The 23,945-nt window shown below is 47.5% G+C and overlaps 1 protein-coding gene across 4 annotated transcripts; it reads left to right on the top strand.

Annotated features, from left to right (window-relative positions):
• Positions 1-456: 456 nt before the first annotated feature.
• LOC147633737 (calmodulin-binding receptor-like cytoplasmic kinase 2) lies at positions 457-23,369 on the top strand. Of its 4 annotated transcripts, none has more exons than XM_086804769.1 (6): positions 457-1,152; positions 1,263-1,480; positions 1,980-2,148; positions 21,403-21,492; positions 21,580-21,930; positions 22,810-22,948. In XM_086804769.1, the coding sequence occupies exons 1-5, from the start codon at positions 993-995 to the stop codon at positions 21,918-21,920; spliced, it is 978 nt and encodes a 325-aa protein (XP_086660895.1). In that variant the 5' UTR covers positions 457-992; the 3' UTR covers positions 21,921-21,930; positions 22,810-22,948. The 4 variants fall into 4 exon arrangements, with proteins under 4 accessions (XP_086660895.1, XP_086660897.1, XP_086660894.1 ...); XM_086804771.1 differs by having other exon boundaries at positions 22,806-22,930; XM_086804768.1 differs by having other exon boundaries at positions 458-1,152; positions 21,580-21,878; positions 22,806-23,034.
• Positions 23,370-23,945: the final 576 nt, after the last annotated feature.

Raw genomic sequence — 23,945 nt, 5'->3', positions numbered from 1 at the left:
GGAGATTCTTAAAAAAAATACTAAAATATTTACCTAAAAAACCTCACAAAAAATTCCAAAATCATCATCGCAACCTTACAACACCTTCAAAATCACCCTCTATACTTTTACTTCTAGAAAATTAATGAACCCAAGAAAAAATGTTGGGTGCATATATATATATATATATATGTATATATGTATATATATATATGTATATATGTATATATATATATGTATATATGTATATATATATATTCACCCGATTCCTTCGGCATTAATTAAATAAAGTGGAAAAGACAGATCCTAAAATTGATCATTTAGCCAAAAATATATATGTGTATATATTATATATATATAGCAAGAAAACGTAGAAAAATACAAAGCGTTGACCAGTGATCCCCACGACCGTATGGCCGACTATGTCAAACCTTAATCCTAATCATGCACTTAGGCGCACGCTTCATTTAAGCATGGTTTCTAAACCCCTCGTTAGAAGCATACTCTACCTCTCCTAGCTCCATTTAGACTGCACTAATGTATGCATGCATGTATGTCAAACCTTCAAACCAACTCAGTGAAATCTTATGCACACACTTCTCCTGCAGGCTTATGGCACTCTTAGGAAACTGAGTTTCTAGGTATGCATATCCATTGATGCTCCAAGAAAACCATCTCTCTTCTCTCTCCCCCCCACACCCAGTGGTAGGCATTTGCAGGTTTTATATCCATGTTCAAGAGCCCCTCCTAATTCTCAACAGATCTATTCTATGATGCCAAGGTGCAATCTACAAACCCCACTGAACACCGCTAGTTATCATATGGACCTGCCCACAGGCTCAAGACCAGGATACCTTTAACTTGGAAATGTTAAGTCCTGCCATTCTGTAGCCCTGAAGCTGTAGACGAATATGCCTTCATTACTTCAAGAAAGGTTGCTAACACCGCTAAGGCAAACTAAGTAAAACCCTAAATCATCTCAAAACCCTAAACCGTCTCAACATTCGAGCTCAATGAGCTTTTCCAAAAATAATGTCATGGATACTAAGGCCACATCCTCATCACAAAGGGGTTCTTGGCTTTTTCATGTTGTATCCACTTTGGGAGGTTGCTTTGCACCATCAATCAAGACAGAACATAAAGAAGCAAATTTTCCTCTTCCTGACTTCTCAGGTAGAGGATCAGCCCTCCTTGTTTTGTGGCCCATCGTAGTGAATTCAATTGCATGTTTTATATAAGTGAGTAAAGTGATCACAAGGCTAACAGCCTACAATGATGTGCAGTAAGTTCCTTTAATGATGGATTGTCTGAGGCTAGTGGATTGAGCTTGTCTGCTTCTTTGGGGGGAGATCCCAAGGGCATCAATTTCACAATGGCCGAGCTGATGAAAGCTACTGAAAACTTCTCTCCCTCACTCAAAATCGGACAAGGGGGTATCGGCATGGTTTACAAAGGGAGGCTACCGGATGGAAGACTCGTTGCCATCAAGCGGGCCAGGAAGGTTAACTATTTGTCACCCTTCACATAGGGCACACACGCGCACCACAACCTCACACGCACCGACGCACATGCATGCATACAGCATAAATACATGCATACACAGACATGCATGCATGCACGCATTTACCAGTGGGAAGCTCATGTTGTTTCCCAAAACCAAAATACAATCCTAACTAGTCTCGTCACAAAACTTAGAATCATTAACTCCATCATGCACAGCATAGACTACATGCTATGACATCCCCATTCAGGTCATCACCGCCCAACCATAGGTGCAGGTTCATGCATAAAGATATGACCATCCTAGCTGACAAATCCATCATACATACAGGCATGCATGCATACGAACTTAAAAATTGAGAGAATAACAACAAACCAAAACAAAGCAAAGAAAAACAGGAGAAAAAGAATTGCAAAAAATTCAAGGACAATATACTTGGCTGAACCTTTGGGTTCCTTTGTGTGTGTGTGTGGGGGGGGGGGGGGGGGGTGTAGTGCAGTACGTACATGAAATGCAGCTCTCGGCGGAATTTCATAGTGAGTTGTCCACACTTTTGAATGTCGAGCATCTAAACCTCGTCAAATTTATGGGCTATTTGGATGAGAGTTCAGAATGCATTTTGGTGTTCGAGTACGTGAGCAACGGAAATCTGCGTCAGCATCTTGATGGTAAGTAGTCTTGCTGTAATCATTTCTTTGACTACAACCAAAAAAAGACATGATGAAAATCTGGAATGATTTTGAGAATGCAATATATTCAGGGCTGTGTGTGAAGAAAAATGTGTCCTAAAAATATCCAGCTCCTCCGCCTTGCAACAAGAGTCTCTAGGTGGGTATGGTGGGCCATGGTGCATTCCGATGCCTTCGTATGATAGCGGCTACCTGTCTCTGTGTGTCTGTTAAAGGTCATCTGGTGTGAGGCCTCCAACATCTAATCACTCTCAGTCTAACAGCAACATCCCTAACTCCTACTGAGCATGGAGCTGCGGTAAAGGTCTCAAAGGGGCGCATCCATATAGTATCATGAGAAATACTAGGACTGGTCAGTTTTCCAAGGCTGGAGGCATCTCCATTCCTAATTTTAAGATGCTTAGTAACATAGTAGAATCAGTAGCACAGTAGAAAAAAGTGAGTAGGTTGTATGACTACCCACAAGTCTCTTTGCTCCTCAACGAGCTGGCCATATGCTTTCTCACCTCCACCACCTCCACAATCAAGAGGCACAAACATCACTGGTCCTTGTACTCAGTGGAACCTGAGAGAGGCCCAGACCCCTCCAGAAAAAGGTGAGGTGATTCAGTTCGAATCTCATAATAGACAAGGCATTGAAGAGATAGCGCTCCTCTACCTCAATCTCCCTGATGTCACACAGTCGACAGATGCTCCAAGCTTCCCATGACATGGACCCCCATATCGCCACATCCCAAGCACTGTAAACGGACTCAAAACTGACTGTCACCATTTGGCAACCCAAGTTGCTCTCCCCTACTTCGTGCCAAAGTACAATCAGGCCAAGGAGCTTCACGTCGCCCAAATTGAGGCAAGGACTCGTGTCACCTACAGGAGTCTAGGCCTCCTATCTGTCAGAATGCACAGCGGAAATGAAGACAACTGCAATACACAGACGAAAGAGAGAGAGAAGCTGTGTAACTCTGCTATATACACCAATAAAATCCCGAAAATATACATAATGGAGTGTGGGGTCAAGGGGCCATTTTATATGGCCCCTGGCTGCTGGTCGGCCAGCCCATAAACAGGCCGACAGCCTGGCTACTCACGACTCCCACCTGGACCAGCAAATACCTGGTCGGCCAGGTGCATGCAGTCGGCCAAAACTGCAGGACACAAGTCGGGCAAAGAAGACACAGTCGGCCAGCATCTGGGGCAGCTGACAGCCCATACACAGCTCCAAAAAAATAGGGAAAAATATGGAGAGTGAGGAAAAATGGGAAGACACTAAATACGGGCGGGCACACCCACAACAGAGGCCCTGACATAGTGTACAGATAGGAGATGACTGCTAACACCCCCTCTCAGCTCCTGGATGTGGAACCAACCCTAGTGCCGCCGGAGCATAGCCAAAGGTAGAGACTTCGTGAAGAGGTCCACCTCATTGTCCTCCGTCGAACAATAAAGAAGCAAGATGTCACTAGCCAAGATCTTCTCACAAACAAAGTGATATTGTATCTCTATGTGCTTGGTCCGGGCATGGAAGACCGGGTTTCGAGCAATAGCGATATAGCTCTGGTTATCGCACTGGATGACCGTGGGCTCCTTCTGTGGAAACCCAATCTCGCCAAGTAACCTCGGAGCCACACAACCTCGCAAGCAGTACCACAAGCAGCCCAGTACTCTGCCTCTGTAGACGACAAGGCAATAGTTAGCTGCCTCTTGCTGCTCCATGAAACAGCTCCTGAGCCGAGGGTAAAACGGTAGCCTAATAAAGATCTCCTCGTGTCCGGATCTCCCCCACAATCTAAGTCACTCCAACCTTGGAGTCTAACTCGTTCCTTAGTTTCACCTCTAGTGGTGTAGAAGAGTCCAAGATCCTTCGTACACTACAAATACCGCAAGATCCGCAATCTTGCGTCCCAATGAGACTTCAACGACGTCTGCATAAACGAGCTCAACATCCCCACAGGAAAGCTCAAGTCCAATCTGGTGTTCAACAACCAGATCAATGAACCAACTAGCTCCCGGTACAGAGAGGCATCAATTGGCTCACAAGGATCATTCACTGTAAGCTTCGTGTTCGGGTCCATCGGTGACGTGATAGGCTTACAGTTCTCCATCCCAAAGGCCTCAAGCAACTCATGGACATACCGCTACTAAGAGACAAAGAACCCCCTCTGGGTCTTCCAGATCCTCAATCCCAAGAAGAAGTGGAGTAAGCCTAAATCGGTCATCTCAAACTCCTTTGACAAGGCAGCCTTCATCACTGCAATGTGCTCCATATGACTGCCAGTGAGAATGAGGTCATCCACATAAAGGATGATCAACGTGAGTCGTGACCATGCCGCATTCCCGAAAGAGATATAGGTTAGGATTTGCAATCGATCTCTGAAATCCAGTCCGTAGAAAGAAGGAATCAATCTTCTGATTCCAAGCCCTGGGAGCCTGCTTAAGACCATACAAGGCCTTCCGCAGCCTGTAAACCATCCCCTTTGACCCTGGAGCCTCAAAGCTTGGAGACTGCTCAACATACACCTCCTCCTGCAGGTCACCACATTAAGAAACGCAAATTTAACATCCATCTGAAATACGGGCCACCGCTAAGAAGAAGCAAGGGCAAGAACGGTCCAAATCGTGGCCATCCTCGCTATCGGTACAAAGGTATCCTCATAATCGATGCCAGGCCGCTAAACATAACCCTTAGACACAAGTCTGGCTTTGTGTTTGTCCACCGACCCATCTAACGTATACTTGGTCTTAAAGACCCACTTGACACCAATGACAGACCGTTTTGACGGCCTCGGAACCAACTCCCAAGTGTTATTCTTCTCTATGGCATCCAGCTCCACCTGCATGGCTTTCTTCCAAGTATCCTGTGCAAGGGCTTCCTTGACGGAAGTAGGCTCTTTGTCCCGTATGATACGAGACATCACAGCATAGTTTACCTGTAAAAGCTCCACTGAATTACTTTTGTCACGAACTCTATGCGATCTTCGAGGCCCGTCCTTTGTGGTCCATTCGGAGGGAAGCTTCGTAACACCCGACTCCCTAAGGGTGTCAACCAACCACCTGGGTACTCGAAGAGAACGCGGAGCCTCCTGCTATTGCGGGGGCTCAACTCCAGCTGCTGCGGGCTCAACCTCCTCAACTGACTAAGGCTGTCCAGCTAGACCAATCGACTGGGAATCATCATCAGAATCATCTAGGTCTCCAAGAAGTGGCAACTCATCAACAGTGGAAACTGGAACATGCTCATCAAAAACCACATCCCTGCTGACGACGACCTCGTTCCTTTCTAGATCATACAACCTGTATCCTTGGAAAGAGAGTTATATACCACAAAGACAAGCTTTTGGGACTTTGAGTCGAGCTTCCCCCTCTGCTTCTTTGGAATGTGAACATATGCATCACTCCCAAACACACAGAAATGGGAGACATCTGGTTTCCTGCCAAAATACGCCTCAAAGGGACTCATGTTCGATACTGAAGTCGTTGGAGAACAGTTGAGGATATGGACAACCGTAGCCACAGCCTCTCCCTAAAGTGGACGAGGAAGATCACGATGTCCCAGCATCGTCCTCGCCATCTCCACCACAGTCCTGTTCCTATGCTCAACTACTCCATTCTCTAACGGCGAACCTATATTGGCCAGCTCTCACTTGATGCCATGTTCCGCACAAAACCGCACGAATGCATTGGAAGAAAACTCTCCTCCTTTGTTAGCCCTAAGAGTCTGTCAGAATATGCAGCGGAAATGATATCCAAACTTGGGTAGACGAGCAAGTAGACTGCAGAAAATAATCAACACAAGAAACACAGAGAGATGTGTGTAAACTCTTTTCTATACACAAGATCCCGAAGATACTGAATGAGAAAGTGGAGGAGGATGGGGGGCAATATATACAAGCCCATGAGGGCAGTCGGCCAGCTCTAAAAGAGGCCCACGACTGGACAAAATCCCACGACTGCTGAATATAGCAGTCGGCCAGCATCAGATGCCCCACGCCTGGACAGAACAAGTCGGCCAGCACTCCTACAGCCCACGACTGATACAGATGCAGTCGGCCAGCTTCAGAGTGCTCCTGGCATCAACTGGCAGCCCTCCAGCCACTAGGAAAAAATGGGAAAAATAGGGAAAAATAGGGAAAAAATACGGGGAGTGTGGAAAAATGATATACGGGCGGGCACACCCACAACAGAGGCCCTGGTGTATACAAATAGACAAGAGATGACTTCTAACACCCCCTCTCAGCTCCTGGCTGTGTAACCAACCCCAGGGAGCTGGAGTGCCGCCTGAGCGTAGCCTGAGGTAGAGACTTCGTGAAGAGGTCCGCCGCATTGTCCTCCGTCGAACAATAAAGTAGCAAGATGTCACCCGCCAAGATCTTCTCACGAACAAAGTGATACTGTATCTCTATATGCTTGGTCCGGGCATGGAAAACCGGGTTCCGAGCAATAGCTATACAACTCTGGTTATCACACTGGATGACTGTGGGCTCCCTCTGTGGAAACCCCATCTCGCCTAGCAGCCTCGCAGCCATACGACCTCACAAGCAGCACCACAAGCAGCCCGATACTCTGCCTCTGTCGAAGAAAGGGCAATAGTTGGCTGCTTCTTGCTGCTCCAAGAAACCGCTCCTGAGCCGAGGGTAAAAGTGTATCCTGAAGTAGATCTCCTCGTGTCTGGATCTCCTCCCCAATCTGAGTCACTCCATCCTTGGAGCTTGACTCCATTCCCTCCTGTGTAAAAGAGTCCCAGATCCTTCGTACTCTGCAGATACCGCAAGATCCTCAATCCTGCGTCCCAATGAGTCTTCAATGGCGTCTGCATAAAAGAGCTCAACAGCCCCACGGAGAAGCTCAAGTCCAATCTGGTGTTCAGCAACCAGATCAATGAACCAACCAACTTCCGGTACTGCGAGGCATCAACTGGCTCACAAGGATCTGTAACGGTTAACTTTGTGTTCGGGTCCATCGGCGAAGTAATAGGCTTGCAGTTCTCCATCCCAAAGGCCTCAAGCAACTCATGAACATACCGCTGCTGAGAGACGAAAAACCCCCTCTGGGTCTGCCAGATCTCCAATCCCAAGAAGAAGTGGAGTAAGCCTAAGTCGGTCATCTCAAACTCCTTTGACAAGGCAGCCTTCGTCACTCCAATGTGCTCCACATGACCGCCGGTGAGAATGAGATCATCCACATAAAGGATGATGAGTGTGACCATGCCGCGTTCCCGAAAGAGATACAGGTTCGGATCTGCAACCGATCTCTGGAATCCAGTCCGAATAAAGAAGGAATCAATCTTCTGATTCCAAGCCCGCGGAGCCTGCTTAAGACCATACAAGGCCTTACGTAACCTGTAAACCATCCCTTCCGATCTTGGAACAATGAAGCCTGGAGGCTACTCAACGTACACCTCCTCCTGCAGGTCACCATTAAGGAACGCCGATTTTACATCCATCTGGTACACGGGCCACCTCTGAGAAGAAGCAAGGGCAAGAACGGTCCGAATCGTGGTCATCCGCGCTGTCGGTGCAAAGGTATCCTCGTAGTCGATGCCTGGCCGCTGAGCATAACCCTTAGCCACGAGCCTGGCTTTGTGTTTGTCCACCGACCCATCAGCCGCGTACTTGGTCTTAAAGACCCATTTGACACCAATGACTGACCGCTTCGACGGCCTCAGTACCAACTCCCAAGTGTTGTTCTTCTCGATGGCGTCGAGTTCCACCTGCATGGCTTCCCTCCAAGTATCCTGTGAAAGGGCTTCCTTTACGGAAGTGGGCTCTTTATCCCGCATGATACGAGACATAAGAGCATAGTTCACCTGAAGAAGCTCCGCCGTGTTGCTTTTATCTCGAACTCGATGTGATCTTCGAGGGCCGTCCTCTGTGGTCCACTCGGAGGGTAGCTCCGTGACACCTGACTCCCGAAGGGTGTCCATCAACCACCTAGGTACTCGAACAGATCGTGGAGCCTCCTGTGGTCGCGGGGGCTCTACTCCAGCTGCGGGCTCAACCTCCTGTGATGACTGAGGTGGATCAACTGGAGTGGTAGACTGGGAATCATCATCAGACTCTGGATCTCCAAGAAGTGGCGGCTCCTCGACAGTGGATGCTGGAACATGCTCGTCAAAGACCACATCCCGGCTGACAACAATCTCGTTCCTCTCTGGATCATACAACCTGTATCCCTTGGAAAGAGTGTTATACCCCACAAATACCAGCTTGCGGGACTTGGAGTCAAGCTTCCCCCTCTGCTTCTTCGGAATATGTACATACGCGTCACTCCCAAAGACACGGAAGTGCGAGACATCGGGTTTCCTGCCAAAATATGCCTCAAATGGAGTCATATGGGGTACAGAAGTCGTCGGAGAGCGGTTAATGGTATGGACAGCTGTCGCCACAGCCTCACCCCAAAGTGGACGAGGAAGATCTCGATGCTCCAGCATGGTCCTCGCCATCTCCACCACAGTCCTGTTCTTACGTTCAACAACTCCATTCTCCGAAGGCGATCCGGTATTGGCCAATTCCCTCTTGATGCCATGATCTGCACAAAACCGAAAGAATACAGTCGAGGAGAATTCCCCTCCTTTGTCAGCCCTGAGAGTCTTGACCTGAAATCCAGACTCTTTCTCCACCATCACGTGCCAATCCTTGAACCGAGCAAAAGCCTGGTCCTTCTGTGAAAGAAAGTAGACCCACGTGAATCTGGTACAATCATCAACAAGCAGCATGAAGTAGAGAGATCCTCCCAAGGATGGTATCTGCTGTGGTCCACACAAGTCAGTGTGAATCAACTCCAAAGGTTTCGAAGCCCGCCTGGAAGCCTGCTTCGGAAAGGATTCCCTGTGCTGCTTACCACGTATGCAAGAACTGCAGTGTCCTTGCCTACTGCCAACATCTGGCAAGCCAACCACCATCTGGTCCCGGAGGGCGTGCCGCAAAGCATCCACATTTAAGTGGCCAAAACGAAAGTGCCACAAATCTCCGACCTGAGAGCCTGTCAATGAGGAGAGTGCAGAGAGCTTGTAGATGCCGTTCTCCACACCGCCTTCCCAAACAACTTTGCCTGTCTCACGGTCCCTTAGAGCAACTGAATGCTCCTCAAATTCCACCCGAAAGCCAGTCTTGCATACCTCATGCACTGACAAAAGATGAAAGCCCAGAGCAGGGACATAAAGAACACGGGAAGCATGCTTGCCCCCCTTGCCGTCGGGAATGATCTCCATCCGGCCCTCACTATGAATCGGAATAGTGGAGTTATCACCAATAAAGATACGACCTGACTGCCGCTTCAGATCCAGGAAGAAGTCACGAGATGGAGTCATGTGCCTGGAAGCACCACTGTCGAGAATCCATTCCCGAGTATCCTTTGCGGTGAAGCCAACTGCCTCCTCGCTCGAAGACGATGAATCATCAGAGTCCACCATCTCCAAGTGCACAAATGCCGGAGTCTTCGCAGCTGAGGCTGAGGACTCAGCACTCTTCCCTGTCCGCTTAGGGCACTTCCTCCAGTAGTGGCCTTTCTCGCCACAATCATTACACGATCTTTCGGCCTTCAGCTTCTCTCGTTCTGGATCAGGCTTCTTCTCGGAAGACTTATCTGGTGAAGCCTTCCCTTTGCCCTTGTTGGTATTACGGCCTTTCGACCGTTGGCCAGTTAAGGCCTCCGAACCTCCGCCGTGAGGAGGGTTCGTGAAACGTTCCTCCTGGTCCAGGACCATTGGCACAAGCTCCTCCCAAGTAATGGTGCCGAGCCTGCCACTAGTGATCAACGAGGAATAGAAAGCGGAATACTGACCAGGCAAGTGGGAAAGTAACGTGATGGCCATATCTTCGGACGATATCTCTTTCCCAGCTTGAAGGACTTCCTGCTGAAGGGCCTGCAGCTTGTTAATGTGTTCCCGCATCGTCGAAGACTTTGCAGGGTTCATAACCCGCATCTGCACTTCCAAGGATATCCGCTTCATGGGTGACACCCTGTTGTACAAAGAAGCCACGTGCTCCCATATGCCTCTCGCCAGCGTCATGTGCTTCACATGGTTGATCACCTGTGGTGTGCAATTGAGGAATATAAACGACCGGACCCTGGCGTTGACACGGTCCCACATTTGTGCCTGTGTCTCGCGGTCCTTCCTCGTTGATAATAACTCCCCTTCCTCAGCTTCCGGCCTTGGCACCCCTTTGATAATAAAATCAGTAAGATCATATGACTCCAAAACTGACTCCATCATGACCTTCCAGATGCCGTAATTGGACCCGTCCAACTGCCGATCCACTGGGAACGTGGGGAGAGTCGGAATCTTCACGTGCTTCTCAGCCATCTCGAGTAAATCCGCCATCTCGAAGAGTAACCTGTAAGGGTGGGTGGGTGGGAAAAATCTGAAAATCAGAAAATATGCAAGTGGCTGTCCAGCCCCTCTGCCCGCCTTCCTCTTGCACCTTCACTTCCCGTTCAGCCCAAAACAGTCCACCGATCAGCAACCTGTTGCTCCCCCTCTTGCTCAGAAAAACGCCCAAGATCTCCTAGAGCCTAGGGCTCTGATACCATGTCAGAATATGCAGCGGAAATGATATCCAAACTTGGGTAGACAAGAGCAAGTAGACTGCAGAAAATAATCAGCACAAGAAACACAGAGAGATGTGTGAACTCTTTTCTATACACAAGATCCCGAAGATACTGAATGAGAAAGTGGAGGAGGATGGGGGGCAATATATACAAGCCCATGAGGGCAGTCGGCCAGCTCTAAAAGAGGCCCACGACTGGACAAAATCCCACGACTGCTGAATATAGCAGTCGGCCAGCATCAGATGCCCCACGCCTGGACAGAACAAGTCGGCCAGCACTCCTACAGCCCACGACTGATACAGATGCAGTCGGCCAGCTTCAGAGTGCTCCTGGCATCAACTAGCAGCCCTCCAGCCACTAGGAAAAAATGGGAAAAATAGGGAAAAATAGGAAAAAAATACGGGGAGTGTGGAAAAATGATATACGGGCGGGCACACCCACAACAGAGGCCCTGGTGTATACAAATAGACAGGAGATGACTTCTAACAGAGTCTTCATCTGCAAGCAGACTCTTTCTCCACCATCACATGCCACTCCTTGAACCGAGCAAAAGCTTGGTCCTTTTGTGAAAGAAAATAAACCCAAGAGAATTTGCTACAATCATCAACAAGCAACATGAAGTACAAAGATCCTCCCAAGGATGGCGTCTGCATAGGTCCACACAAGTCAATGTGTACCAACTCCAAGGGTTTCGAAGCCCGCCTAGAAGCCTGCTTCGGAAAAGATTCCCTATGCTGCTTTACCACGAATGCAAGAACTACAGCGTCCATGCCTGCTACCAGCATCTGGCAAGCCAACCACCATCTAGTCCCGAAAAGCTCACCGCAGCGCATCCACATTCAAGTGGCCAAACCGAAAGTGCCACAAATCACCAATCTGAGAACCTGTCAAAGAGGAGAGTGCTGAGAGTTTGTATATACCATTCTCCACTCCACCTTCCCAAATAACCTAGCCAGTCTCGCAATCCCGTAGAGCAACAAAATGCTCCTCAAACTCCACCCAGAAGCCAGTCTTGCACACCTCATGCACTGACAATAGATGAAAACCAAGTGCAGGGATGTAAAGAACACGAGCGGAATGCTTCCTCCCTCTGCCATCGGAAATGATCTCCATCTAGCCCTCACTATGAATCGGTATGGTGGAATTGTCGCCAATGAAAATGCGACCTGACTGGCATTTCAGATCCTGAAAGAAGTCACGAGAAGGAGTCATGTGCGTGGGAGCACCACTATCAAGAATCCATTCTCGAGTATCCTTGGCGGTGAAGCCAACTGCCTCCTCGCTCGAAGAAGATGAAACATCGGTGTCCAACATCTCCAAGTGCACAAAGGCTGGAGTATTTGCAATTGAAGCTGAAGAATCAACGCTCTTCCCAATCCGCTTGGGACACTTCCTCCAATAGTTGCCTTTCTCGCCACAATCATTACAGGTCCTCTCAGCCTTCAATTTCTCTTGGTCTAAATCGGGCTTCTTCTCAGAAGACTTCTCCGATAAAGACTTCCCTTTGCCCTTGTTGTTCTCGGTACGGCCTTTCGACCGTTGGCCAGTCAAGGCCTCAGAACCTCGGCCCTGTGGAGGGTTCGTGAATCGCTCTTCCTAGTCCAAGACCATAGGCACAAGCTCCTCTTATGTGATGGTGCTGAGCCTGCCACTGGTGATCAAAGAGGAGTAAAATGCTAAGTACTGAGAGGGCAAGTGTGACAACAACGTGATGGCCATATCCTCTGATGATATCTCTTTCCCGGCCTGGAGAACCTCCTGCTGAAGAGCCTACAGCTTGTTGATATGCTCCTGCGTCATCGACGACTTTGCAGGATTCATCACCCGCATCTGAACTTCCAAGGAGATCCTCTTCATGGATGATACCCTGTTGTAGAGAGAAGCCAAATGCTGCCAAATCCCTCTGGCCAGCGTCATATGCTTTATGTGATTGACCACCTGTAGTATACAATTGAGGAAGATGAAAGAACAGACTCGAGCATTAACACGATTCCAAAACTGTGCCTGTGCCTCCCGTTCCTTCCGTATAGAGGGTAACTCCCCATCTTCCAACTCCAGCCGTGGAACCCCAACAACAATGAAATCAGCAAAGTCATAGGACTCCAAAACAGATTCCATCATTACCTTCCATATGCCGTAGTTGTTCCCGTCCACCTGTTGGTCCACCGAGAACGTGGGGAGTGTCGGGATCTTCATGTGCTTCTCAACCATCTCAAGCAAATCTGCCATCTCAAGGGTTCACAAGGTCTTGTGAAGGGAGGGTGGGTGGGGAAAAATAAGAAGAAGAGGCTGCAAATAGAATGCAAGGTGGCTATCCAACGGTGATGGCCGCCTTCTACCCGATCTCCAAGTCCCGTACAGCCCAAACAATCTCCAATCAGCAAACCCTCATCGTACCACTGTCTCCAAGCTTCAAGCCACCTAGGGCTCTGATACCATGTCACAATGCACAACGGAAATGAAGACAAGTGTTGTAGAGAGCAATACACAGATGAAAGAGAGAGAGAGAAGCTGTGTAACTCTGCTATATACACCAATAAAATCCCATAAATATACATAATGGAGTAGTGTAGGGGCAAGGGGCCATTTTATATGGCCCCTGGCTGCTGGTCGGCCAGCCCATAAACAGGCCGACAACAGCCTTGCTGCTCACGATTGCCACCTGGACCAGCAAATACCTGGTCGGCCAGGTGCATGCAGTCGGCCAAGACTGCAGGACACAAGTCGGGCAGAGAAGACACAGTTGGCCAGCATCTGGGGCAACTGACAGCCCATAAACAGCTCCAGAAAAATAGGGAAAAATGCGGAGAGTGAGGAAAAATGGAAAGACACTAAATACAGGCGGGCACACCCGCAACAGAGGCCCTAACAAAGTGTATAGACAGGAGATGACTGCTAACACTATCCTCCTGTCACCCATAGTGTGGCCAGGACACGGAACCCACTATCAAGGATCCCAGTGTAGGCTTCCCACTAAGCCACTTACGTGCTCGGGAAGACCTCCTATCTACAAGTTCTAAGAACAAGAGATGTATCCATTGCATAACGCATGTGCACTCATCTCTGTTTGCTTGAAACTAGCTTCACATGACTTGTTTTCATGTGACTGCCTGTTATGACGTGTCGAGTTCACGGGCAGGGGACACCCACCTGTGAACCGTGCGAGTGCCTTGTATTTTGACATGGTTTGTGGTATGTAAAGAGGTAAAATTTAGTATATTTATATAGTACAAAAAGGTACTCCTAATCTACAGCCCTTGGCTGCCTTCTTGGAAAAGGTGAACATCACCAAAATCTGTCCCTAACTGGGACCCTAAGGATCCACTCCATAAAAGGGTGTGAATGAATCTACACAATGAGCACCTTGGCCTTTTATACCCTCTTGGAATTCTTGGAGTGCTGGCCGACCAGCAGTCGGCCAGCCCACTAGACAAAATAAATCATAAAATCTATAAACGCCTATGCGCCTACAGCCACCTCAGCCGACAGCTCTTGGAGTCTTATCTGGTTCAGCCGACAGCTCTACCATGCAGCCGACAGTGCATCCTTGTCCTTCTCCAGTCCAAAACTGCACCTTGTGCTCCAAGTCCTAGCTCTATCTGGTTCATACTCTTTATCTGGCTGCCTCTTCTGGACCAGCACCTGAGAATGTCCATGGCATCTTTCATGCACATGACAAAGGAGCCAAAAACAGTGTGAAACCTCAAACTCCTAAAGGGAGAGCTCTACAAGATCGAAGCAATCACGTATCATGGTATCAGAGCCCCGGTGATCTTCAGTGTTGGATGCTCCCTCCTCTCCCCCTTGCGTTTTTGCGTTTTCATCAAGGTGGACAGATCTGCGTTTTTTCTCAGCATTGCTGCTGGTCGCCTACCTCTTCAAGCGTTTCTTCTCAGCAGCCCGTGGTCTTTCTTCATCACTTTGACCTCTAAGAAGAACACATGTTTTATGCACTGTTTTCAGGGCAGCAGTACCTAGTGTGCTGCGTTTTTCTACACGTGGTGTCTACAGTAGTTTGCAGCAGTTCTCAATATTCATACCCCCCCTGTAGTGCTTGTCGCCTGTTTTGTACAGGCCAGCAGCAGCATATTTGCTGCGTTTTTTTCTTCTACAGGTTTCTAATGCTGATTTGCTGATCTGAGGCTTGGGTGTACCTGTTTCTTCTGCGTTTCCAGATTCAGCCCTTTCTATAGCCCCGAATACCTCTGCGTTTTTAGATTTGCAGCCATGGTTGCTGCGTTTTTTCTGAACTGATCTTGATCTTGCTGGTAGCTCTACCTTCACCTGGGCTTCATCTGTTGGACCCAAAGGTACCTTCTCTTCAACGTTTTTCCTCATAGGAGGTGTGGACACTGGTTGGCCTGAATTTTCAGGTCTGTAGCCCCTTGTTTGGCTGTGTTTTCTTGTCCAGTGGACACAGATCACTTGCAGAGGGCGTTTCTTGTTTGGATTGTGGCTTTGGAGGCAGTTTGGTACTTGAGGAGGATTCTGAATTTTTGATTTCAGTCAGCGTTTTGCTGATTTTGGAGCATCTATACCTGTGTTTTGTTCCTGGCCTACACGGTTTCCCGGTTTCTTCATGTTCCTTGCCTTCTGTTGGCGGTGGAGTGCTATTTTTTGCTGGATAGCAGTGTTTTGGCTGTGTTTTGCTTTCCCACGGGAGTTTTCTACACTCAGAGGGGACCTATCTCCAGCTACTTCACTTGAGGATCAGTTTCGGGAGCTATTTTGTATCTGTGGAGATTTTCTTCTGTGACAGGTGTTTACAGATTTTGGAGGAGAGCAGTGATCTTTTCAGAGATCCTGAGCAAAGTTTATTGTGTCCGAGCCTGTGTTCTTTGCAGTGTTTGCAGAACAAGGAGGGTGTTTTGCCCTTGAGGTGTGATCCTTTCACATGGATCTTTTATTTGTTGCTGATTCTTAGAACAGTCTTCTACTTATGGAACAGTTTTCTACTATCTGTGATGCTTTTGAGGACTTTGTTACCACTGCAGTTTATATTCTTGCTTCCCTTCCTCATTGTGAGGAGTCTACCTCTACCTCTCTTTGTGATGCTTCTGAGGATGCCCCTTCCCCTACCAGTTCTATGGGTTTGTTGTTTTGGAGGATGGCTTTTTGGACCCAATGGGATGCTTTGGATCTGTGGTTGCTAACCGTGCCTGGGACACAGTGGTACTTCAAGAGTTTTTTGGATTTGGATCAGAATCAGGTTGGGCTTATATTAGTCCGACGATATCTTTTTTCAGAGGGGGATGTGGAGTCCTTTCATCTTGTCATGCCCTCCTTGGCAGCTTGTTCTCTTGCTTTTGTAGCTGAGTTGCTGAGGATTGTGGAGCTTTCTTGGTACCTGTTTCTGCAGTCTTTCATCTTTGTTCACTCAGCATCAGGTGCTAAGAGGGGGTGTTAGACATCATTTCCTTCTTGCTGGCTTCCTGTTTGGTGTCCTATTTTAGCCTCTAGGGCTGACCATGTTAGTCAGAGGGGCTGGTCACCCCTCACATATATTTTCCCACATTATTCTCCATTTTATGGAGTCTTGGGTATTTTCCCAATCGTGGAGGTTTTTTATCACCAGTCGGCTGCCTACTCATGGGCATATATATAGCTGGCATGCCTCCCTCATTTCTCACTACTTGCTTAGCATTGTTTGCTGCAGTCCCTCAGATACGAGGTTTTTTCCCCTCTTGCTCGGGACATGTATTCCTTTTGATGATGATATTGAGACACCTGTGTTTCCTCTCCATCTCTCTCTCTCTCACTCTCTCTGTGTTTCCACTTTCCCTTCTTCCACTGCACATTCTATCACACAGAATGCCAAAGATATTGTTTGAGTGGCAAAAGTTTGGATTTTGAGAAATTCACATTCAGTCCAGCAGCCAGCCCATAGAGCAAAAGGGCCTGCATGATGGCTTGTAGATCTGTAGGTGTATTTTGGGGGAAGAAGAAGAAGTCATCAGCATAGGCCTGAGCCACAAAAGGAGAGCTGTCGGGCATCCTAATACCATGCAAGCTACCTTGCTGCGTAAGTTATGCTCCCACACACACACCCCACGCACACACACACTTACACACATAAGAGCATACATTCATACAAAGATCTGTGTACTGAGTTTCTTCAGAGCTCCGGAGATATAGGGCAGACTCAACCATAATGAAGCCTAGCACTAAGAATCATAACAAATAGAAAGAATTACTACAACAAAAAGGTAGTTGATAGGGCATATGCACCACTAAAGATAGAAAGAACACCTCTTGTGTGAGTTCTTTTATACCAAAAATTTGAGACTGTTTTTTTTTAACCTTTTCTTGCTGTGTTAGTATTGCAGTGGGAGCAACTAGCACAGCGGTGATTGTGTTGCAGAACGGGCACCTCTTGTAATGTTGGGCGGTGGCAAAGCAGGCGTAATCACTTTACGACTAGACAGCAGCCGAGTTCACAGGCGGTGGTGGTTTTGGTGGCGCAGTACTTGCAGCTCTAGCAACAGCAATGGTGTGGCAACGTCGGTGGAGGCTGCTCTGGTAATCAGGGGGCATTTTAGATGATGCACAAAGAGCAAAGACGATGGATAGCAAAGGCAAGTCGGTGCTGTTGCAGAGATAGAAGGTGAAGCAGAGATATGACCAGAGAGCAACGGGGGCATCATCCGGTAGGAGCTGAATCAGTTATAGAGAGGCCGGCTTTGACTGTCCTTCATGCACACCTGCGCCCCACCCGCGGGCGCAGCACACTTGTGTTCACGCACACACCTTGTGCCACCTCAGCTCGAGCAGCCGAATGTTAGCACTCAGGTGTCACAGTGCTGAGAGTTGCACTTGCAAGCGTCAGAGGCGCAAACGGCAGCTGATGTTGACGATATTTCACAGTTGACAAAATAGTGATGAGCAGCAACGGATACTGCTGAGATAAAAAACCCTAAAAATGACCCTAAAACCAAAGCTCTGATACCAACTTGATTTTCTAGGGTTAGCAAACTATGGTGGATCAAAGCACTGCAGCACCTGCTGAAACCTTCTGAACCTGCAAGTACACCTGCCTACTGTACCTGCAGTACTGGCTGGAAACTCTTGTACCTGCAGTACCTGCTGAAACCCTACTGTACCTACAAGTACATCTGTTGGAAACCCTTGCAAGTACACCTGCTGGAAACCCTACTGTACCTGTAGTACTGGCTAGAAAACCTTCTGTACCCACAGTACCTGCTGAAACCCTACTGTACATGCAAGTACACCCACTGGAAACCCACCTGCAGTACCGGCTGGAAATGCTACTGTACCTGCCGTACCTGCTGCTGGAAACCCTACTGTACCTGCAGTACCTACTGGAAACTCTACTGTTCCTGCAGTACTTGCTGGAAACCCTACCTGCTGTGCATACAGTAGTACCTGCTGTACTTGCAGCAGTACCTCCTTCTGGACTGTGAAGGAAAACTGTTGAGCTTTTTGGGTGATATGGGTACGTAGGCCGGGAGAGTGAACCCCTCCACGTCCAAATGCTATGGCACTAGGGTACATTTCATCTTGGTTATCAACTGCGAAGAGATGGCATCTTCTGAACCGCCCATGTGAACAACAAAATGTTGCCCCTTTGATATGCACTAGGGTACATTTCATCTTGGTTATCAACTGCGAAGAGATGGCATCTTCTGAACCGCCCATGTGAACAACAAAATGTTGCCCCTTTGCTATGCCATAAGCTCTAATAAGACCTTTCTAAAGCTCCTCAACTCCGCCCTCCTGCTTAGCATCGAATACCACTGCGGGTACCGCATTCAAAGCGGGCAAAAGCTGAATAGCATTGGTGGTTGAGGGCGAGGGTGGAGAGGGTGGTACAGCTGTGGCGGTAGCCACTGTAGGAAGGTGTCCCAATTATAGTCTGGTAAGCCAGTGTAAGAATCTGTGCGCAAATGGGACCAATGTTACCACCAAGTGACTTCATCACCTGTGAGGTGTGGAGCTGCCACATGGACTTTGTCTTGGGTATCTGTGTTCTTGGAGAGTGGAAAGTGGGCAACAAATTGGTGAATAAACTGGGTTACAACCGAATGGTCGCACTTGCCGTCGTACTTGGTGAAGTTCAGTGAGGCACCGATAACTGTTGTTGAGGCTATGGCTGGGGTTGTGGAGGACTGAGAAGGGTGGAAAGAAGTTACCAAAGTCCGGAGTGTCTGTTGGAACTAATCCCTCGAGTCTTCTCGGGCTTGTTGCTCGTGGTTTGCCTTCACTTCGAGCTCTGCCCGGAGTCGCTCCTCTGTGGCCTTGCATTTGGCTCTCTCCCAACTGTTCGGCCAATCTTGCTTCACGGTCTTACTCTTCTTTTTCGGTCATCCATCGACACCACTGTTCCATTGAGGAACTTTGTCCCTTGGGTGTCTCCTCTTGGGCCAAGGTTGCCTGTAATTCTCCCAGTTTTTTTTCCATTTGGTCTCTTTCGAGTTGAATCTGGAGTTGCCTTATCTGCTCCTTTAACTTCTGGTTGTCTTCATCTTCTTTTTGCGGAAGCGTTTCTTGGAATGGTTCTTCTTCTTTAGTGATGTCTTCGGAGCTTGATGCCATGGTGGATGGGCGAGTGGTTTTTCCTGATCTCAGCTTTACCATCCACAGGATGCTCTCACCCTAGGTTGCCTGGTTGAATCATGTCCCAAGCTCTAATACCAATGTAGCATACACCAAGCTAGGACCGTGTGAAACAATGAGGCCTTCTCTAAACCTAAGTACTGAAGGGTCCCCCCTGCAAGCAGGAGTATTTGCTTTATTTCTTCTTCTGGAGAACTGAATACAAGTTGAACTGTGTCCACAAGACTGAACGAACAAACCGCCAAACGCAAGGACAAAGTGACTATACTCTGGGCAGAAGTGTGCATCGACTATGAAGCTATCTTCGAAGAGGATACGCTGGCCCGAGACTAAGGGTTGGTGTGATAAGATCTCTTGAAGAGGCTGAGCTCCTTTTGCCTTGGGATGAAAGCACAAGAGTGGCTGTAAGTATGCAAAGGCTAAGGCCTATGCACACATGCTTGATTGTATTGCTCGATAACTCTGATTCTATTCTGATGATTTTTGGGACTGATGATGGCTTGCCTTTTTATATGGACCCAAGGGCTGGTCGGCTGCCAGAAAGTGTTGTTGGCCTGCTGATATTGCCACGACCTGAATTAAATAGCATTTAATGCTGGCTTTGCTGCGTGGCTGGTCTGACTGCAGTAGCATCTGGCATGCAGTCTGCCTCTGGCCAACAGCCCATTTTAGCCTTGGCCGACTGCATGCCCAAGCTTATAGGCTGCTGACTGATGCCTAGGGGTATTACCTACCCCTTGCAAGCCTTGGGGCTGGCCCCTACATGAAGTGTACTAATATGCCCGTGATGCATACTACTCCTAAGGTTGACATCCACATGCACGTACATGATGAACACTTGCTGAATTCTCCAAAGTGGGTTAAGAAGACTGACCTAACACTAACCTGGCAGACCACAAAATATCCTAAAAAAGGTACTACTTTTGTACATGTTCTTGCACTGTTGATGAGCCAGTTTGTCACTGTGTACCACACAGTGCATGGGTGCACGTGACAGGCTCACAATGGGGTCACAACATACGACATATTCTTTAAAAAAGGTACTACTTCTGTACAAGTATAGCACTAATGATGAGCCAGCGTGTCATACTGCACCTCAATGCATGGGTGCATGTGACATGCTAGCAGCAAATCTGATGAGGGAGCAAAAGATGCACAAGTAAGGGGAAGGACTGGGAGCCAGCTAGGAAGGGTGAGGACCGCTCAAAGCATGTGGGCAAAGGGGCGGGGGGGCAAGAACTAGTGCTTTGGAGAAGAAGGGGGGGAGGGGGGTGACAGCCAGCAAGGGAGCTCTAAGCTCTGTAAAAATATCTCCTCCTTGCTTACCAGTTTTGTTTCGTTCTCGTAACCATGAAGGGGTGCGCAGGGGGGGTATCTTTGGAACTTTTTGGAAGCTAGTCATTGACCCCATCCTAAAAGACGGCAGAGTTTCTCAAAAGATCCTAAGTCGCAAAGCCATCAACGTGCCTAGCTAGATGAAAGCATACTCCACCGCATCTTCACTTTTGCTAGAAGGCTACCTTTTGATAATTGGCACGAGCTTCTTGCCCTCGCTTTTTGGCATGCTGCACATGAGCTTCTCCCTTCTTGCATTTGTGGCATCCTATCTATATGGCATTGTGAGCAAGGGCCATTTCTTGCTATCTATTTGTGTTTGCGGTAGTGACCAGTCGGGATCAAGGTCTGAACAAAGCAACTGCTAGGCCCCTCTTTTCACAAGCACCTGCAACTTGCAAGAAGCCACAGTCGGGATCAAGGTCTCAACAAAGCAACTCCTTTCACAAGCACCTGCAAGAAGCCACAGAGAATCCCTGGAAGGCTTTGTTTGGGTTCAGAATCGCAGAAAGTCCAGCTGAGAAAATCCAACCGTCTGCCTTGTACAAATGCATTCACAGCTAGAAATGATGTGAATGGATCTGTAGTGGGTAAAGCAGACGATTAGCCGGGATGCACTTTTTCTGCTCTAAGAAACATTGGTGTGAGTTTCTCATTTTGCCTCAATTCATATGTTGTGCGTTGTCCAGGTCAGTTTGGTGCAATACTTGACTTAGCTACACAGCTGGACATTGCTATATATGTTGCACCTCAATTCATATGTTGTGTGTTGTGCAGGTCAGTTTGGTGCAATACTCGACTTAGCTACGCGGCTGGACATTGCTATAGATGTTGCACATGCTGTGACCTACCTCCATCTCTATGCTGGTGAGGGATAGAGTAAAGAAAGCCTATAAAAATGGCATGACGTACTGAAGATGGTTATGGCCTTCTAACCACTTGCATCTTCTGCAGATCGGTCTATTATCCACCACGACATCAAGTCCTCTAACGTCTTGCTGACAGATAACTTCAGAGCTAAAGTAGCTGATTTCGGATTCTCACGCCTAGGGCCTTCGGAAATCTATGCTACTCATGTTTCCACACAAGTAAGAGGCACAGCAGGGTATCTGGATCCAGAGTATCTAAGGACTTACCAACTCACGCAGAAAAGTGATGTCTATTCCTTTGGGGTACTCCTTGTTGAGTTAGTCACGGGAAGGAGTCCTATTCAGCCAAAAAGTGAGTCAAAGGAGCGGACTACTGCAAAATGGGTGGGTTTATCCTTAACCTTGAAGTATGCGCATTACAGCTAGCAAATTGTCTGTAAGTGCACCTATCCATACAAATGTGTTATCCATTCAACAATAGGTCCTGTTAGCTTCTACATGTGTGAGTGTAAGTACGCACATGCATGCACCCCAATTGTGTGTCCATGTGTGCATGTCCATGTCCAAAACACACTGAATTTTGCCTGTTTTGTTTGTGCATGCTATCGTGTATGTGTGTGTGTGTGTGTGTGTATGTGTATGTATGACTCTTTACATGTGTGTGTGTGTGTGTATGTATGTATGAATTCAAGCATACATGCATGCATGTACGTATGATCTTGTGTACCTAGAATCTAGATATGCTCATATGTTTCTCTGTATATATGTGTATGTTGTATATTCAAGTATTCCTATGCATGCAAGCACGTGTGTATAATGTATGTGCATATGCATTCTATGTGTGTCTCCATATATATGTACGTATTTATGCTTTATGTCTGTATCTGTGTGTACGCATGCATATATGTTGCGTTCATATGCATGTAGCATTGTAGGTACATGTGTGCACAACGCTTACACACATAAAGGCGTGGTAGGTTCAGGGTTCAATGTCACTCTGCATTGGTTTAAGGAGATTGCAAGTCACCTGTAGGTTCCTTTCTCTGGTTCAGAGCCTCCACCTCATAAAAACTAAGAGTAGTCAAAGTTCTGTCTGTCTTTTTTTTGAGCCTCCACCTCATAAACACTAAGAGTAGTCACTGGTCACAGTTCTGTCTGTTTTTTGTGTGTGTGTGTGTGTGTGTACATGTACATGTGCATGTGCATGACGTTTGCATACGTGTGTAGATGTGTTATATGTATGCCTAGATGAGAGTGTATGTGTGAATGAGGAAGCGAGAGTAAGCTTTTCACCTGGTGCATTGTCTTTAGACAGGCATTCCAGATGTTTCGCGAAGGGAAAGCAATAGAGACACTAGATCCGAAGCTGGAGAGAAGCCCTTTGACGAGTTTGATGGTTGAGAGAGTGCTGGAACTGGCCTTTTACTGTGCATCTCCCACAAACGAACAGAGGCCAAGCATGAAGAAGACTGCTGAGGTACTCTGCAACATCAGGAAGGACTACAAGAGCTTCTGGCGCAACCGACCGGTGCGACATTCTTCGAAAAATGTCATGCTAAGCGCATGGCAGCCGATGAGGAGCTCACCTATGTAGGTTCATTTCTCTTGACAATTATACCATACGATATAAAATTATACTCGTATTGTATAATTGACAATTATACCATACCTCTGCGTGTAGTTGACGGTTAGGGGCCTGGGTTAGATGCATGTGAGCTACATGGAGGGGCCAAGAACCTCTTTTTTCCACCCATTCAAAATAAAGACAACTCATTGAACTAACTGCCTATTTTAGATGTATGAAAATTCCTTCTTTAATTAGGGGCTAGTAAACTTCGTAAATCGATTCTTGAACTCAACTAGTAAAAATACATAATAATTTCATTTGTATGGCACTTTGTCTTTACAATTAAGTGTCGTGTGTGTGTGTGTGTGAGAGAGAGAGAGAGGGGGGGGTGACAGAGATGGAATTTTTCAATTTTGTTATGTATGGCTTGTTGTAGGGATGGAAGTGCACAACATTTTTTAAAGGGCCAACGTAACCCACCCATGTGAACCAGCACAAGAAACTGGACAAGTAATATTACTTGTGCAGGCAAATAAAAATGGCACCCTTTCTTACAATTGGGATTATGTAATTAGGGAGACGGGAGTGCACGAGAATTTTTAAAGGGCTAATTACCCAACATAGCCCTCCCATGTGAACGAGCAAGAAAGTGGACAAGCAAGATTCCTTGTGCACCTCCTCTTTGTAGGCAACCATAATGGCATCCTTTCTTACAACTAAGGTTATGTAATCAGCCTTCTGTCCATCCATGTTTAGGGGGATGGAAAAGCACAATAATTTTTTAAGGGCTAGTTACCCAAGATAGCCCACCCATGTGAACGAGCAAGAAATTGGATAAGCAAGATTATCGTGATGGCATCCTTTCTTACGACTAAGGTTATGTA

Source organism: Cibotium barometz, chromosome 11, assembly GCF_041138505.1.
Source record: "Cibotium barometz isolate CiBa-2024 chromosome 11, ASM4113850v1, whole genome shotgun sequence".
NCBI classification, from domain to species: Eukaryota; Viridiplantae; Streptophyta; class Polypodiopsida; order Cyatheales; family Cibotiaceae; genus Cibotium; species Cibotium barometz.
Note: the sequence above shows the minus strand (reverse complement) of the source record. Positions and strands in the feature narration are given on the sequence as shown.

Bases quoted from the DNA above. Each gene is read 5' to 3' on its own strand.
- LOC147633737 (XM_086804767.1), top strand. From the start codon at position 993: ATGAGCTTTTCCAAAAATAATGTCATGGATACTAAGGCCACATCCTCA. The intron at 1,481-1,979 runs GTTAACTATTTG...GGTGTAGTGCAG, and splicing joins CCATCAAGCGGGCCAGGAAG to TACGTACATGAAATGCAGCT. The intron at 21,493-21,579 runs GTGAGGGATAGA...CATCTTCTGCAG, and splicing joins CTACCTCCATCTCTATGCTG to ATCGGTCTATTATCCACCAC.